Below are 18,542 nucleotides of genomic sequence, written 5' to 3' on the forward strand. Positions count from 1 at the left end.
CCGCGCGCCGCGGCCCCGCCCACCCGCGCTGCGCCTGCGCCCCCGCGGCTGCCGATGGGATGTGTAGTCGTTCAACTCGACGCCCTCTGCGCTGGATTTATTTGTATTCTTTCTTAAATCCTCTTCTTTCGGTGTTTTTCCTCCCCGTGGGCACAGTGAGGGACAGTGAGGACACTCCAAGCTTGGTCATCGTGGTCTCAAAGCCCCCACAAACGTGGGGTGTCGTGGATTTAGGGTCTCAGCGTGTGCCCCACAGCCATGGGGTGCATCAACATGGCGGCGCCCCGGCCTCTAGGCCTGGAGCATCCTGTCGGCTCCCAGAATTAGCATTCGAGCCTCATTCCCGATTGCCGACTCATTATTCCCGCCAGGGCACTGAGAGTATTCTTCCCCACTCCCCCACACGGCATCATCGCAAGGTGGAAAAGGGAACAACCTGCCCTGCACCCAGTTTTGGGGTGAGTCACCCCGGGCAGGGCACGGCTTCCCCTCCCTGCTGACTAACCCCGGCCCTGGGGAGATGCGGCACTGGGGTGACGCAGGGTTTTGGGGCGGAAAACAGCCGGGGGGCGAGCGGGGAGCGATGCCCCGGTGATGGGCTGTGGGCTCAAGGATGGATGGAGGGGCCCGAACCGCAGGCACAGCCCCGGGGACTGAGGGTGGGGAGGATGGCGCCACATGTGCGGCTGCTCTGAGGAGGGAGAAAAGGAGGAAGAACTGAGAGGGGGAAGGAGAATAGAAGGGAGAAAGAAGGGGCTAGTGGAAACGGGAGAAGAGAGAGGAGAGGCAGAGGAAGGGAATAAGAGATAAAGAGGTGTGAAGAAGAAAGGAAGAGAGGGAAGAGAGGAAGAAGAGAGGAGGATGAGAGTAGAGAGAAAAGATGGTGAGGAGGATGAGGTCAGGAGAGAGAAAGGAGAAGAGCAGGAAAGAAAGAAGAGAGGAGGAAGAAGTGAGACCAGCAGACTCCATCCATCCCCTCTCTGGCACCTCACAGCCATCCCACCATCTCTCTCTTGCAGGAGGGAGGCACAGAGAGGGTGAGAGGGGCTCAGCAGGAGGATGAAGCACAGGGTGCTGGCAGGAAGAGGAGGAGGAGGAGGAAGGCAGAGATTGCTGTCCCTGCTTTCTAGGACATCACAGGAAGCACAGCCACCACATTTGGCCACCCTGTCCCCAGGGAGCTGATGACTCCCTTTATTTAGAACCAGTTCCCTGCTCCCAACCACCTCGTTCCTGCCAGGGGAAATCAAGGCACATCCCGGCCCCCATTATTACCACACAGAGCCAGGCCAAGTGATGCTTTCTGCTTTTATTCAATTAATGCGGCAATCTATACAAGAAAAAAAAATAATAATGAAACCATGAAATTCCAAACCCTGACAGTGAAGAACCAAATTCTTCCTAAGAATCAACCGGAATTAAAGGATTCCCCCACGTCAGACTGTACATAAAATAATCTCTGCCCCATTTACAGCGTTTCACACAGTACTTCTCATATCTCAAACTTCAGAACTGTACAACTTTGTTACAAACCACGCTTTTTCCTAGGAAAAGCTTACAGAAAAAAAATATTGCCACTTTCTTTTATTTTTTTTTTTAATTTTTATTTTTATTGGTAACAAAAAAAAATTAGAATCTTTTAAAAAACAAAAATTAAAGTCAGCCAGAACTTCTAAGTGTGGGCAGGGGAAGGAGCAGAGACATTTCTCAGCCGAATGTTTCTCCTCCCAACAGGGAAAGGGAACACTCTTGGCAGGTAAAAGACTCTTTGCTGCTGGGTGGGGGTCTAGACCCCAGCCCCCCCAAGCCCTCCTCAAAGCCTGGCAGCTGTTTTAATCCTGGGCTTGGATAATTCCACCACTGACCCTTCTCGAGATACGGTAACAGTAACAAACCCCAATTCCTCCTGTTCTTTGCAAAAAAGCAGGGATGAACCCCACCAAAGCAGGGATGATCCCCATCTTCCTCCCCCTTCCGTAGGAAAGACAGTTCTCCTGGTCTGGGCTGTGGGTCTGGATTGTCACACTGGATGTAGCTCCCAGTTTGGGGCTGAGCACGGACATGCTGTGGGTGGATGGAGAGGTTGGACCACACACAACCAGATCAGACACAGGCCAAAGCCAACGGGGTCAGGGCTGTGCATGAGCCCATCCTGGGGGGCAGATGGGAGAAGTTTTGCCTCCGAACTGGAGCTCACCCCACTGCCTGCTCAGCACCAGCCCCATGCCACCAGCCTGACCTGATGCCTGTGTGCAGCCCAGCAAGAGAAAACCAGGAATTCCGAGCCACAGTTTCAACCAGACAGGTTACAGGAAGGATCCAGACCTCTGGATCCATGTGAAAAATGTCTTCTAGTTTCGAATCCAGGTTTCACTCCGATGTTGTTCAGTGCAAAAGAGTTAAAAAACCATGTTATCTACACATATACATCCGTGTCTATAGAAAATGTCTGTACAAGTGGGAAGATGGCCCTGCCTGCATGCTGGGGACTCCTCTCCTGAGGGATGCTGCGGGTTCTGCCCGCTTGCATCCTGCTCCCTCTCTCTCCAAGGTGTCAAGCCCCAACCAGCCAGGTTAAAAACCAAGAGCAGATCGTGGCTGGAGAGGAGCTCCTCCTGTTCCCCCCCAGCTACAGCTGCCAGCTCTGACCCTCTGCATGGATGGGAAGAGGAAGGAGGGGAAATCTCCCAAGCAGGACATGCAGGAATAGCAAAACAAGCTTGGAAAGGAAACTTGCACACGTACAGACTGCACAAGGACTAAGATGAGGTGATGGCTGGGACCAGGCTAGAGGTAGAGACCTCAGGAGGTCCAGAGACAGAGCCAGCACCTCATCCCATGGAAATCCTGCTCTGGGAAGCAGCTGTGGAAAGGCTGGCTGCTCCAGCTTCGTTTTGAGTTGACACCAGGGTAGAGTATACTGGAGAGGTAGGGATAAAACTGGGAGCCAGGAGGGGAGAGGGGAGAGCTGAGACCTCTGGCAGTGACCTCTGTCACCAACTGCACTCACAGCAGAGCCTGGCACCACAATGGGCACGGGGTGTGGTCAGGATGGCTCCAGAAAGACAAAGACATCAGGAGGAGAAGGGATCTCTGCTCCCCTGCGTCTGTTTTTGCCATCAGGGAAATGCCAAGCTTTCCAAAACAGGGGTTTTGTAGCCAAGAGCTGGCCTGGATTCACAGCAGAAAGCTGGGAGGGTGAGGAACACTGCTTCAAATGCTTCATGTGGTCTGAAAATGGCATTTTCAAGGTTTCACAAGCAGCAGAAGCACAAACTTTTGGATTTCTGGACTGACAAAACACTCCTTCAGAGGTTGTGCCTCAGCACAGAGCCAGTGGGGGCTCTCACCAAGAAAACCATTGGCTAATCAGAGACAGGCACTGGGGACCTCACCAACACCCCCACAGGCCAGCACTGTGCTGAAGGTGATGGCAACGTCCTCTGAGCTCATGTGATAAGATCCATCCTGAGCAGAACCCCAACACCAGGTGAAAATCAGACAGTGGGACCCAGATGTCAGCAAATCAGCACTGCAGGGAACAATGCATGGGTGGTTGTTTTAGACCAGGAGCCCCTCAAGACAGCAGCAAAAGGTTTCAAAATATATTACATCTTTTTATTGCCAAGCATGCAGACCATGAAGTGTGTGAGGGACACAACACTAAGAAAAACTACAATTGGAGGGAGGGCAAAGCAGTAAAAATTTAAAAATAAGACTACTCCTTACAACTGCCAACACTTGGGTTCAAAGAATCAACTGGAGGAAGTCTTCCTTAAAAGTACAGCTCTAAATATGGCATTGGGCCCCAAACTTTGCAAACACCAAGGCTTTGGTCTGGGCTAATGCAAACCAGGTGGGAGAAGAGGATGATGATGGCAGATGCTCTAACACAACTCCATGGGGCTGAATGCCTGATTCTTCTCAGCATTTCCTGTAGCAACCAGAAAACTCCCTAGCCCAGGAACAGGAATAAGCCCAGCCCAGGAACACAGGCAGGAATAAGCCAGGAGAAAACAGGCAACTTCAGAGCTGGATGCACTGAACTGGGGCCAAACTCAACCCCTGCAGTGTCCCTGCTCCCAGAGCCAGCCTCAGAGGGGACAGAGCTGTTCGACTCCCCCAAGGCCACAGCAGCTCCTGTTCCTGCTCTGTGAGTGCAGCCACTCTCTCAGGATGGGATACTGTGCTGAGAATGCTGCACCAACTCAGCTCTCTCCACCTGGAAGGGGCAGAGGAGAAGGGCTCTTCTGGGGAGTCCCAAGGCACAAGCCCTCACAAGCACAGCGTCTCCTACTCCTCTCTGCTATCCCCAGCTCTGGGAAGCAGCACGTGCTCAGTGTGATCCCTCACTTGGCAGCCCTGAGATTCCAATATGGATCTCAGGACAATGCTGGGCCACGTTTCCTTCCTCCTCAACCACAGCAGGCCCCTAGTCAGACCAGCACTGAGAAACCAGAGCTCTACTACATTCTTCTTGGAGAGGGCAGCACAGGGCTGTGAGCCCACGCTGGCTTGGGAAAAGGGTCTGGAAAGGAAACCTACGGCATTTAAAACACTAAAGTGCAACAAAAATGTCTTAAACCCTTTGAAATCGATTGCAGCAAGAGGGGTCTGCAAAGCTTCAAACTTCCAGTTACTGCAGGGCACCCTTAAAACAGACCTGAAAACCACCAGGTAAGAAAAGACCAAGGAGCCCTTTGGTGAAACAAGGGATACAAGCCCACCATGGAATTTCAGCTCCTGGGGTCAAACATCATATTTAGAACATTTGGAAAGGAAACATGTTAAAGCAAAAAAAAAAAACAAAAAAACAAAAACAAACAAAAAACCAAAAAAAAAAAAAAAAAAAAAAAACAACAACAACAAAAAAAAAACCAACCAAAAAAACCCCCCAAAAAACCAAACCAAAAATACAATTCTTGAATCTTGCGCAATGAAACAGTTAAACTTTTTGGTGTTTTCAAAAGAAATCCCAACAGACAACCTGGCATAACTTTATCTGCTTCCTAAGGGAGAGATGCCTGCCTGACCCACAACTCAGGACACCATGTGCACTGGACACGTTCCATCCTCACGTATGTCTCAGCATTCCTCCATTCATAAAACCAAATCCTTCCTGTTTACACTTCAGCCTGAAAGGAAAAACCAAAACTGAAGCTAGATGGAAGATAGCCAGAGGGAGGAGAAAGTTTTCACAGACTGGAGGCCAATCTCATCAGCTCCACAAGCCTGGGAAGTGCAATCCTCAGTGTCGCCTCATTTTAACTTTCCTGGCGGGGCTGCCATCCTCCTCTTCCTCGTCACAGTCCTCTGTGTACTCGTAAGACCTTCGCCAATAGTTCTCAGAGCTGAAGTGGCTCCGTCTCCTATGTTTTGGTAAGAGGACTGAGCGCCTGTTCTCCTCCTTATCCATTTCTAAAATCCGTGGCCTGTGGAGAGGGGAGAGAAGAGGAGTGAGAGCACATCATGACGAAATCCAGGCCTTCCTCTTGGACGCTATCTGCAGGTCACCTGCCATGATAGCTCTGCCTGTTTCCCCACTGCTTTCCCAGCACTGGGTACTTGGCAGAGCAGGAACACATCAGCAAGTTGCACCTCCCAAGGGGAGCTGAGATCTTTGCTATGATGGGCCAGTTCTTTCCCTTCCCAAAGCAAGCTTTGACCTTTACCTCTACCAGGAACATTTCTAGTCACCCCTTTTTTTTACTTGTAGCTTGTGGCCCCAAGAAAAATCCCTTGGGTAGAGGGGTCTGTCTCTACTGCAGCAGAATTTAGAGCACAGAGCTGAGCTCCTTACGGTGCAAGATCACACCACAGCTCCAAATCCTTTGTCCTCTCTAATATTAGCACAGTGCAATTGTTATTTCTGCAGAGCTGCCTCTGATCACTTTCTAGCAGGACTGGGTAGGTGGGCTGCACACACCACTGACTTTATCTGAGTGGCTCCTGAGAGATCCCACTATGACATCCCTGAGAATTACCTGCTATACTGGAGTCTCTGAGGCCAGAGAAAGAGAAAAACATGTTTTTCACACCCATCTGCTGCAGGAGCCTGTGCAAGCCATCCCCCACAGCCTGATAAGGTCACATCAGGCTGAAAAACAGCTCTGACGGATGTGCACATTTGTCCCGCATGATCGCTCCTCTAATCGGACACCGGCCCTTTGCGTGCTCCCAGGGAAGCTGCATCTGCAGCCCAGCTTCAGACCTTCATCCGTCTTCCCAGCCTGCGTCCAGGTGAATGAACACTGCTCACAAATGAACCATCCCCACCCTCCTCCCTCCAGGACAGGTTCAAACAGAGCTGGGACCGCATGGCAGCCAAGCCCTGCCACCAAGTCAACTTTTGGGTTGTACCCATTGTGCAGAGAATGCCATCTGGGTCCTCAGGAAGCTTTGAAATTGGAATATACAGGACAGCTGGCAGACTGGCTATCACTATCAGTGTGCTCACACCAAGGTGTCTAGGGGAAGCCTTGCTGCAGAGCTCAAGCTTGTCTGAAACCTCAGCAAGGAGCTTCCCTGAAGGTCAAGCTTAAGCATCCACGCAGTCTGGTTTCCCACAGAAAAATACACACATGCAGCACTGGAATCAAAACAGGCCTGAGAAGCTTTGCAAGAAGTCCTTAACCTTTCCCAGATAGCAAACCCTCACGTTCCCTCCCTGGACTGCTTTCATAATATAGTTTAACGCAGCTGCACAGGTTGCTTGGCAATAGAGGTCAGAAATGATTAGCTGCAGGGAAACTATTGTTCTGAATGACTGCATTATCAAAAGCCAGCCAAATCTATTGCTTCTTCATTATGCCACTCACAGGATAAACAATGTAAGCTGCTTACAGCCAGAGCTCAGCCTCCACAAGTCTGGGAGGAACACATAAAGCGCTCGTTCTGATAAAACAGATCTGGGCATTGCAGAAAGCACCTGGCAGGTGCAAATCAGATTTTAAATATGTTCTGAGGCCAGGAACCTCAGCTATGCACTGATTCAGAGACACCATCCCAAACACTGCTCTTAGGAGAGATGATCCTACCTGTGGGCAGCATCAGGATCTGCTTTGCGATGGGACCGCTTTGGTTTCAGGATCTGGTCGCGGTTGTTTCCCGACAGGCGGTCAGAGTTATAACCTGGTGGCAACACAGAGCTACTCAGGGATTTTGTTTCCAATCGAGGTGCATCTAGTCTTGTTCTGCAAATATTTAAAGAGAAGAGAATTTGCAAGGAGTTTCTACAGAATCACCAGTGTTGCAGCAGAACCCTCCACCCCAACCATATAGCTCGGGAAGAGGGGAAGGAATACTACACTCCACAGCACAACAAGCTGCAGCTTTATGCTACTAGAAGCTTCACAGAATCACAGAATGGTTTGAGTTGGAAGGGACCTTGAAGATCTTCTCATTTCCAATCCCCTGCCAAAGGCAGGAACACCTTCCCCTAGACCAGACCGCTCCAAGCCCTGTCCTCTCTGGACACTTTTTGGACACTTTCAAGAACGGGGCAGCCACAACTTCTCTGGGCAACCAGTGCCAGGGCTTCAGCACCCTCACAGGAAAGGATTTTTTCCTTATATCTAATTTAAACATACTCTTGGTCAGTTTGAAGCCATTCCCCTTTATCCTGCCTTGGCTTAGAGACATATAGTCATGAGGTGAATGCAAAAGGTGCCGATGTCACTGCAACCCCAGCTCTGGGATAAGGAGCAGAGGTGCTGGATCAGCTGCGAAATCCCATGAAATCACTTGGCAATAACTCACAGCTCCAGTTAAGCCACCTAGGTGGGAGATGTCCCACAAAACTATCATCACCTGCAACAGCAATAACTGCTTCCACCTGGAAACTCCCTCCTGCCCACAGATCTCCCCGGGTCAGGTGTTCCTCAGCTTGACTAAGAGGTGCAAAAAGTTGAAGTACAAGTCAGGAGAAGGTGTAGCAAACAGAAGCTGCACCACATCCCTTCCAGCAGCTCTGCACACATTCAAGCTACACTGGAGAGCAAGCACAGCTCATCCCAAAGGAGAACTGTCACAAAACTGCCATCATACATAGCTGGTGGAAGCAGCAAAAATGAAGGGAGGGAACCACTACTTGCTCTCCAGTGCTGGACTTTAGCTCCTGAGGGAGGTTTCCATGGGAGAATCCAAATCTAAACTTCCATTAGGAAACACATCCAGTTGCCAAGCTTCTCTCTGCCATCAGGGAGAGCCTCTTCAGCTAATCAGGGTGAGGGTGATGCCAGTCTTGCACAAGCAAAGCTGGGCATGGCAGCCTGAGTTTGCCCAGCATGCCAGAAACAAGGAACACTTCCACAGGCAGCTGCCAGGCTGGAGCCTGTGCTAGTCCACGCTGTCATCCTGAGTTGTTCTCAGCTCCAGAGCTGGACCCAGTACAGCCTGAACATCAAAGGCCTTGCAGATCCTGCCCGTGACAAGTGAGGTGGTTTAAACACCTCCAAAATACAACAGCAACTGAGGGGCTGCAATTCAAACAAACCAACCCCCAATACAATGCAAGGGCAAGGGAACACCAGCCATGCTCCCTCTGTACCTGGCCAGGAGAGGTGACACTAAAATGGAGAACAATGTTCCTACCTATTTTAAATAGAGAAAATCTATTTATGACAGCGAAAGCAGAATGGCAGCAAAAAACCTCTAAAATTGCTTTCAAGATCCGGTTCAATAGGTCTCATTTCTACACACACCTCCCACGTTACCTCTCCCAGCATTTCATAAACTGAGAGCACCGCTTCCAAAACCCCGCTGGCTCCCAGCAGCCCTGCGATCCAACACACAGGAAACACTGAGCACTGAAGTGTTTATGACCTGCTTGGTAACCACACTGCTCTGGAGAATCCTGCAAAGCCCCACTGCTTCTGCAGCTCCCACAGCTTTGTTCTCCTGCTGCTGTCAGCGAAAACACTCTCAGAGCAGAGGCAAGAGCAGAGCCAGGCTCAAACGTCTGGGACCCAGAGGGCTCTGGCAGAATTCAGAGCCGAATATCCCAGCCCCAACTGGAATGATTCAACAGATCTGATCAGGAAAGCTCAGGGCTGATCCTCACACCATGAAAAAGAGGAAGAGGAGTTTTACGAGGCCTCTGGCTGCTCCCGAGCCTCTGGTGTTCGCAGGCCACCAGCGGAAGTGGCTGTTTTCCTGGTTGCATAACAGCCTGTTGCATGCAAAGTCTCATGATCCCGGGGATGGGGAATGGCGCTTGTGCAGCCATCCACGGCACGGGGACCCGGCAAAGGGCACGGCAGCCCCGCTGCGCGCGCAGGGACACGCAGGGGACACGGGGAGGAGGTGGCCACCCTCGCCAGGGATAAGTAGCAATTAATAAGCTCTATTTGGCAGCAATCACAGCACAGCCCTTGGCAAACATTGCCACAGATTCACCGTGGCTGCGGAGGCTACGCAGAAGTAATTATTGGGGGGGGGTTATGCTTTGTTTAAGAGAAAAATCCTGGTGTGGTTTTGTCTGGCCTCTCTGTTGGGTCAGCCCCTGTCTGATGGGCAGAGACACTTCTGCTCTGACATGAAGCAAATCAGGCCCCCAAAAATCAGGGTGGATAAGCAAACAAAGCCAGCAGAGCTAGAGGCTCTGCCCCTTCAGCAGGAATGCACCAGGTCAGCTGGGTACAACCAACCAGGGGGACCTCACTGCTCATCCCAGGACTTAAAGGGGGCTTATAAAAAACACAAAGAGCAATTTTTTATGTGAGGAGGTGGTCATAAGACAAGAGGGAACAGTTTTAAACTAAAAGAGGGAAGATTTAGATTAGGTATTAGAAAGAAATCCTCTACTCAGAGAGCAGTGAAGCACTGGCACAGGTTGCCCAGAGAAGCACAGGTTGGATGGGGCTCTGAGCAAGCTGGTCTAGTGGAAGGTGTCGTTGCCCATGGCAGGGGTTGGAACAAGGTAAGGTTTAATATCCCTTCTTGCCCAGATACACTTTGAGGGCAGCCAGGCTTGACTGAAACAATCCAATGCCCTCAGCTTCCCAAGGCTGGGGAAAGCAAGAGGCAGAGCCAGTTTAAACAGGTACGTTCAATATCTGCCCCAGTTTGGTCAGCTTTAGCTTATTTATCTGAGTCTGTCTTTTCTAGCGAACTGCTCCACAACTTAGGACAGGCAGCTTCTCTTTCCCAAAGTCCAACCAAAGCAGCTACAAGATGACTCCTTATCAGTACTTGTGGTGCTTTTCCCTGGCTGCTCCAACACCATGAACACAACAGCTCTAAGTTCTTATCACAGCCTCTTGCCCCAAACCTCATGTGGCCATACCCAGCTGTGGGGTGGTTTGGCTACAACCTGCCTTTCATCCCACTCTATCTCCTGCCACATCTCATCCTGCCTCCCTGGGTCTGGGCTGATTTTGCCTGGCTAATGCCTCAGGGCTGCTGTTTTTGCTGCCTTCATTCCATGGGTTTCTCTAACCAGATGTCCAACTCCACTCCACTGGCTTTGTGCCATATCCTCATCATGTTGCCAGACTTGTTTTGAAACCAACTAAGCCATCCAAAAGCTCATCCAGTCTGAATCCAGACCACTTGCCTGCGAGCCTTATGCCAGCCTGGGCCACAACCACAGCTCTGCCACCAATGCTCACATTTTTGGCTGGGTTTACAGGACTCAAAGTCGTGTATTTTCATTTACAAAGATGCTTCTTGACAGCAGAATTACTGCTAAGACCTTCCAAGGCACAGTCAACAGGGGTCAATGTGTGGCAGTTATATTTTTCAGTCTCCTAGTAGAAGGAACTGAGCAGAGAGGACATTTCTAGGCAGAAAAGAAGGTTTTACCACAGGACTTTGGGGTGGGTTTAGTTTACTTTGTCTCCATTTTCTTAAGAGTTTTAGGAACAAGCACTGATTGATGAAATGCCATCAAGAGTGCTCTCCTGGAACAGGAAGCCCCTTTCTAAAACAGCTTATGGAGCTTGGTTTCCCAACACAGACTCAAAGGACAAGCTCTGTAATGAGCACTGAACTCTGGTGTTTCCCTCCAAAACCAGTGTCTTCCTCTCTCCACAGGAAACAAAAGCCACAATACCAAAAAAAATTTCTCTGCTTCATAGGACATTCTTCATCAAAAGTATCAGCTTCAAAAGACCCTCCAGGTAACTCACACGTGTGGGTATCACACAGACCAGACATCTGAACACACAGCCCAAAACAAAAGAGTTTGATATCCTAAGTGTTTGGAGCTCGGCACCAGCAGGGCTTGCAACCCCAGACATTATGATGAAGTGCTGCTGCACAAAACCAAGAAGAGATTAACCCTGCAGGAACAGGTTCCAGCCACTTCCACTGCCAGGTACGACAAGACACCAGTGAGCATCAGGGTGACACCTAATCAAGGTGTAAGATCAAGCCAGCAAATTAACAAGCAAGGCAGTTTTCAAGTGTTTAAGCATCATGACACCACATCCACGTTTATCTTGCTGTCTGGAGGGCTTCAACACTTACTTTCGGAGGATGATGACAGCTCTCCTCTCCTTGATGTCCTGTGGTCGAATGCAGTGTGTGATTTCGTCGGCCGCATACCCACTGACAACAGAAACAAAAAGCCACCATCAGGGAGGTGCCACACAGAAGCAGAAAGTGGTTTCCAGCCTCAACAACTCAGTTTGGCCACTACTTCCTAACTTCCACCAAGAATTCCTCCTGCAAACACCACCCCCCACACACACAGGAGCTGGACCTACAAGAAGGAACAAACATCGGAAAAGAATGAGGACAGTCAGGGGCGTTTGGGGGGGTTTCATGACTCAGTTTTTCAGCACACCCTAGAGGAAACTGCTACCTTCTCCAGCATTGTGAAATAAAACATGTAGAATTGTAGAACTGTAGATTCAGACGATTAATTTATGAAAAAATTAGAAAGCAACGGGGGGGGGGGGCGGAAATGAGCACATTCCTTCAAACCAACATCTCAAACGTGCCTGTCTATGAGAAAAGCCATTTCTCACAGCTCAGATCCAATCACACCCAAACATGTAACAGATCAAGGAGGTTTTTTAGTCACCGAGGGGTGCAGCTGTGGTAAGGGCTGAGCTTCCCACCCCCTTTCCCTGAGCACAGACACCTCATCACCCTCCCCATCATATGGCACATCCTCAGCCACCACAAGAACATCACCAGCTCTAACACAGTACTCATGGGGTAACCTACAAATCCAGACCTGGAAACCAAGCTGCACTCCTCTAAAACCTCCCTGTAACAGGGTGAAACAGCTCCCTGGACTGAGGAAAAGCCCAGGCTCAAGCAGTAGCTGTTGTCAGCCAGGAATGTGTGACGTGACTCCAGATACTCCACATTTTCAGCAGGCTGAACGAGGACAGCCCCAGCTTCCCACAACACACTGGAGCATTTCCTCATGGCTGCTCCTGTTTTCAGCTGGATTTGTGTGCCCAGCACAGCACAGGTGAAATCACAGTGGGTCTGTGGAGAGCAGCCACCACACCTGCTCTGACACACAAACCGTGCTGGGAGCACATCCCGTCACTCCAAGGGTGTGAGCCAGCAGATCCCAGCGGTAGGGCCTGCCCTCTACCTGCCGTTTGGAAAGTGTCAGCTCACTGAGAGCCTTCTGCAGTCCAGTACGGGGAAAAAGAGAAGCTAAATATCTTCAGAGCTTCCTGAAACACCCAACAAGGGCAGGAACACCTTGGAAGGCACTTGGGTGAAGGCTGCTTAAGCCTGCACACCCAGCCTGAAGCAGAAATCACCAGGCCCCATGTCCCCACAAGGCTTTTCAGTGCTACTGCTAGCACGCCAGGGTCAGGGGCTGGCAGTTTATTCAGGACACCCTGAGCAGAGAACAGAGCTCACACACGCAAGTCTTCTCTGGGGACAGGACCAGTTTTCCTTGATCTGGTTAGATAACCCACCCACTCACCCAGAAACACCTCCTCACACACAGATTTACTGCTCTGCGAAGAGAGCTAAAAGTCTAAGACTTGACCAGTTAAAGCAGGGGTGGTGTCCATCCCCACCGTGCTCCAGGCACTGCAGAACACGACACTGTTACACCAAGGGGCTTGTGATGATGCTCTATTATGTTCCTGGAATCTCTGCGTCAAGCTCCAGTGAATTCATGAGTATCACCCACGTTAACATTCAACTCAGCAACCTCAGCAGCACCCTGAACACCAGGGAAAGGCCTGCTTCCAGACCCACACTCTCCATCACGAGATATCATCCTGGACACTCCTTTTCACTCCTTCCCCAGGCAAGAACGCCCTGTCCAGATCACTTCCAGAGTGGCACCAGGAAGTTTGTGGTTCCAGATGCACACAGGCAGCATCAAACAACAGCCCCACCACTCCAGTCTGAGGCCCTAATTGGGACACACCAGTCTGTCCCAGTGTCAAACTGGTGTGGAAAAACTCTGTTAGCACTGTATCATATACAGTGATGGTGTGCCTCTGCACAGGCAGAGAAATGAAAGAAAAGCATTATTTGGTTGTCATACTTGTGCTGCCTTGTGCCAGCATGAACTTCTCACCCATTGCCCAGCCTTGCACACCCTGAGGATGGGTGAAGGGACAGACCCTGAAGAAAAACACCCATAATGGCATCAAAGGTCTACCCACAGATTTCTTGCCCAGAGAAGAAACCCAAAGTAACTTGGAAAACAAAATCATACCATGAGAACACTTGAGTGACACCTCTATCCCAGAGGGTTTTCCAGAAGAACACAAGGAAGTGCTGACGTTTTCCATACACTACCCCAAAACCAAACCCCCAACCTAACCTATCAAACCTTACACCTCCAACTCTTCCCTGAGTCTCTTCTTCCACCTGGAAGAGCCACTGCCGAGCCAGAATTGATTCACACGAGATAAAAGTGGATATTTTTGTGCAAACGTCACGAGAAAGGAAGCCTTGAAGTTCTACAGACTCTAACAAGAAAAACTTGAACAAATCTCTGCCTCATCACCACTGGCACACGTAGAACTTCCTATGCACCAACAGCCTGTTCTGAGGGATCAGGCTATTTTGGAGCAGACAGCTGCAGAGAGATTCCTCCAGCTGGGAAGGAAGGAGGTTCATCCTCCAGCGACTCCGACCTGCTCTGATTATGCTTCCATCAGGCATGCCTCGAGACAACAGGAGGGACACACTTCACAGCGTTCCCCTGCCATCACAAACAGCCAGGAGACGACCTGGAGCACTCTCCAGCTGCGGGAGGGAAGCCCATGAGGCACAAGTTCCCAGCAATTGGGAAATGTTACCTGTGCCTTTCATTCCTCCAACTGCAGCTGCATTCTTTCCAACCCTCAGACAATATACCTGGCAGTTTCAGTGCTGAGATTTGCTTCCTCTGACAGCAGCTGCAGGGCAGGGATCCACTTGGAACCCCCCCATCCCAGCTGGCTCTGCACACCCCTCGCTCCCTCCCTTTTTCCCAGTCTGAGCATTCTCAAAGCACACGTTCCCCCAGTGAAAAGGCAAATTCCTCCAGGTCCCCCACACTGCTTCTATCGATTCATGCTCACCAAATTATTGTTAAAACAAGAACAAACCACAAACATGGCGAGGCCAGCAGCCCCTCCCCAGGAAGGTGATGATCACAGGACTGGGATCCAGCTGCACACACTGAGCTGATGCTTCCTCCTTGCCGGGCTGCCACTGGGACAGACCTGCAGGAGCACCTGCTTCCCAGGGCTGAGGGAAAAGAGGGGATTGGAGGAGGTCATCCTCTAGATTTCATGACCTGCAAGAGCAAATCTCCCCTGCAGATGTGAAAAGAGAGGAGAGAGGGCCTTGCTGGAGGAAGGAGGGGCTCATCAGCAGGTCATGGGGTGGCTTAACCTTTGCCTTCTGGCAGAGGGGCACAGCCCAGCCACGTGAATCTTTTTCCACCTCACCTGTCATTTGAAATCTGAACACCTTCCAAAGAGTCTGAGGCAGGTTCAGTGTTGGCAAACACCACATCCTGCTTCAGGGCAGGCAAACAAAGTCATGGGAGGGAAACAGGGAAAGCCCCTCTGCAAAATCCCTACTGGGTCGGCAGCTATGAAATCAGGAGCAGGAACGGGACAGGGGCAATCTGGGGCCAGCCTGAGATCGCTGTGGGGTCAAAGAGAGGGATCTGACAGCTTCCTTTAGATACTCAGGACTTCCACACGGCCCCAAACACACGGCCTCCCCGGAAAGGCTGCAGGCCAGGAGCAGCCACTGACCCAGCAGGATTTGAATCCCAGACATTACAGGCATGCCACCTCTATCTGTGCCCGTTCCCCATCTCCAGGGCAACTGCCTCCAGCAGCTGTTTACCCAGAGGAGAAAATGCCAAGTTTGGGGAGCTCACTTAGTCATGACCAAGGGCTGGATTTGGTGACACACCCCTGGGCACGGTCTGCAGCTCTCCTGCTCCTCCTGATTGCTGGGATTAGATGGGAGACAAGGAGATCTGCTGTGAGGCAAGGAATTGATTCCAGCCAGGGTCCTATCAACATAGAACTTTGGCAGAATCTCCCTTAAGTGAGTGTAAAGTACATGCTAACTGCTGTACCAAATTTGAAATAATCCCTGTTTTAAAGTCTATTACTTGCTAGAAGGCAGAACATCTGACCGTAATCAGGCTGTAGTGGGCGGGTCAGAAAGCAGCCCTTGGATTTGGAGGGTAAAGATATCTAAGATATCTTCATTTGGTTTGCAGGATTGCTTCAGCCACATTAATGAACTGATTACAGCACCTGAATGACACTGAACAACAACCCAAACACTCCTGGGAGACACCTCACTCCAATTCCATGAGCCCTGAGCCAGCAGCCTCTTCCCAGCAGTTTTGAAGGAAGAGCAAAGGTCTGGAATAAGAAAACATCATTCTCTGGTCCTGGAGCAGAGAAAGCATCTCTCCTTTCTCCCACCATCCTCTGCTGCAGATCCTCCTCCAGAGTTTTTCAAGAGGCATTGACTGCAAGACTTGAGGCTGACCCTGCATAAGCAGCTCTACCAGAATACTTCCAAGCAGGATAAAACTTTCAGTGTCCTTAAAAAAGAAAGCCTCTGGCTGTAAAAGGAAGGACAACTATTTATCCAGGCCTGATGAGGGAAGACAACAGAGGGGTTCACATCACCAGCAGGAAAATTAGGGTAGAAAGTTTCCCTCCTGGTATCTCAGAGAAGTCAGGGAGCAGAGCAGCTGCCTCACACCCGGCTGTCTCCATCCCTGGGAACAGACCCTGCTCTGCAGTAAAAAGATACAGGGCAGGATGGGTCCCCTTGAGTCCCATTTCACAAAATCACCCTGACCTCTGCCCCCCCGAGCCCTGTCAAACCATCAGAGAATGAGAAAATGTCGTCAGCACCGTTCCCGACTCCCTCTGCAGCCTCCCTCATCCCTGGCTAATCCACACAAGTTACCTAACGCCGGGGTACGGCAGGATTAGTTAATGTTTGTGCAGCTTTTCCCAGATAAAAGCTACGCGAGATCGCAGCATTTATTATTGATGCACCAGTCAAGGAGGCCGTGTGTTTGTGGGGGGAAAAATTCTTTCCCGAACCCTGCGGCGATCAATTTACAAGCCAAAGCAAGGGATTGTATTACGGCCTGGGAGCCCGGAAAACCGGCCTGGACCTTCACCAGTCCAAAAAAACCACCCCCCCTCCCAAACGAGGATACAGCTGGTAGCACTGCTGGCAGAATCCCGGTGATCCCTGCTCCTGGCAGGGAGCACTCTGACCTTCAGGGACACGAGGGACTGGCAGTCCTGGTGCCAGGCTTCGAGCTGCCCTCCCCAGGAGCTGGACACCAGCAGGATCCCTATGCTCCAGCTCTTCCTGTCCCCTCACCTGCCTGCTCCCCCGTCCCAGCCCATAGCGGGAAGCAGTGGGATTAGAAAACAGACATTTCCCGATGCCAGTCCCAGCTTTGCTGCCGACCAACTGCGTGACCTTGGGCAGGTCATTCCACCTTCCACGGATCTTCCTCAACACACATAAAGTCCTTTCCTGCGCCTGTGATCTGCTGCACTTCCAAATGACAATCACGAGGGGCTCTGCACTCTGGGCTCCCTGTCGTCACCGGGCAGGGGAGAGCTCAGCATTCCCAGTTTACAGACTGGGAAGACGAGGCCATTCACACCTCCTCTCCACGATTAAGGTCAGGTCAGAGGGGCACCGGCCGAGCTAAGAATAGACCCAGGAACCCGGTCCCTACCAGCTGCTCCGCTCTGACCACTCTTGGGAAAAGGACCCATTTTGTGTCTCAACGTGTTATTTTAACCATTTACGGTAAATTCAGTGGTTGGCTCAACTCCGCCAGCGGCCACGCTCCCACCAGCATTTGCCTCAAACCCCGTGGAGAGGACACCCACACAAATCCTCACCCACCATGACTGCAGGACCCCCCCAATCCCCAGTTCACCCGTTCCACCAGAGCGAAGCCCTGAGCTCCTCCAGGCGAGGGAGATGGAGCCCGAGGCGCCGTCGGGGCGCGCATCCCTGCGCCTCGTGATCCGCGTTACACAACCGGGCCCCTCGGCAACGCGGGCGAGTTACCTGAGCACCGTGACGCTCCCCCTCTTCACGGGCAGGAAGAGAACGGGCTCCGACACCCTGATGGGTTTGAACTGGAATTTACACCCGAAGCAGAGCGCCGAGTCGCTGAAGAAGGACACGGAGACGATGGGCCTCTCAAAGATATGGATGGGGTCCACGTGGGAGACAATGCAGCCCCCCGGCTGGTAGTCGTTGATGACGGCACTGTTCACAAAGCCCTCGGGGATCACCCGGTGCTCCACCAGCTTCCTGATCACCAGGTCGTGCACCCACTCGGGGATGGAGTCCACCTCCCCCCGCGGGTACAGGCGCTCCTGGCCGGGGCCTCGGCGCTGCAGCTGAGACCCATAGGTGTAGCCTTCCCCGAAAAAATACTTGTTCCGCAGCGGCGCCCGATCCACCGTGTGCTCCTTGTAGAGCCCCTTCTCGGCCCGGGACACCACGTCCTCGATGCGCGCCTCGATCTTGGCGCACTCCTCGGCGCTGAAGAGGCGAAGCTGGCGGATGCCGCTCTTGACTTTCCGAGCTTCCTCCTCCTCCTTCTGCTCCTCGTAGTCGCTGGGCTCGGAGCCGGAGTCCTCCTGGTGCCGCCGCTTGCGGTCGTACGGAGGTTCGGGGGGCTCCCGCGGGAGGCCGCCGCCGCCGCCGCCTTTGTGGCCGTCCCGGTAGGGCATCATGGACTTGAGCTTCTCCCGCAGGTCCGTGTAGCCGCTGCCGGCCATGGCGCGTCCGCAGCCCCCGCCTCTATCGATCCCGGCGCTGCAGGCGGCGGCGGGCGGCGGCGGGGGACGCGCAGCTGCTGCTCATGGCACCCGCCGCCCTGCCGGGAGAGAGAGCCCCGCAGCACGGGGAGGTGAGGACGGGGTCCCGGTACCGCGCCAGACCCTCTCCCGCCCCTCCTCCGCGGGAGACGGGACCCCCCTCCCGCCGGGCAGAGCTCCCATCCCCTCCCTCCCTCCCTGGGCAGGGGCGGCCCGGCGGACGCCACACTCACGGCTCGGCCCGGGGCGGGCGCGGACAACGCTGCC

The 18,542-nt window shown here is 52.1% G+C and overlaps 1 protein-coding gene across 1 annotated transcript; it reads right to left on the reverse strand.

Moving 5' to 3' along the window:
- Window positions 1-1,294: 1,294 nt before the first annotated feature.
- Window positions 1,295-18,271, reverse strand: ALKBH5 (alkB homolog 5, RNA demethylase). Its single transcript, XM_083872204.1, has 4 exons — window positions 17,515-18,271; window positions 11,470-11,550; window positions 7,038-7,193; window positions 1,295-5,432 (listed from the first exon to the last, which is right to left on the reverse strand). The coding sequence occupies exons 1-4, from the start codon at window positions 18,234-18,236 to the stop codon at window positions 5,249-5,251; spliced, it is 1,143 nt and encodes a 380-aa protein (XP_083728330.1). The 5' UTR covers window positions 18,237-18,271; the 3' UTR covers window positions 1,295-5,248.
- Between the last annotated feature and the right edge of the window lie 271 nt (window positions 18,272-18,542).

This window comes from Zosterops lateralis, assembly GCF_965231275.1.
Source record: "Zosterops lateralis genome assembly, chromosome: 15".
NCBI lineage: Eukaryota > Metazoa > Chordata > Aves > Passeriformes > Zosteropidae > Zosterops > Zosterops lateralis.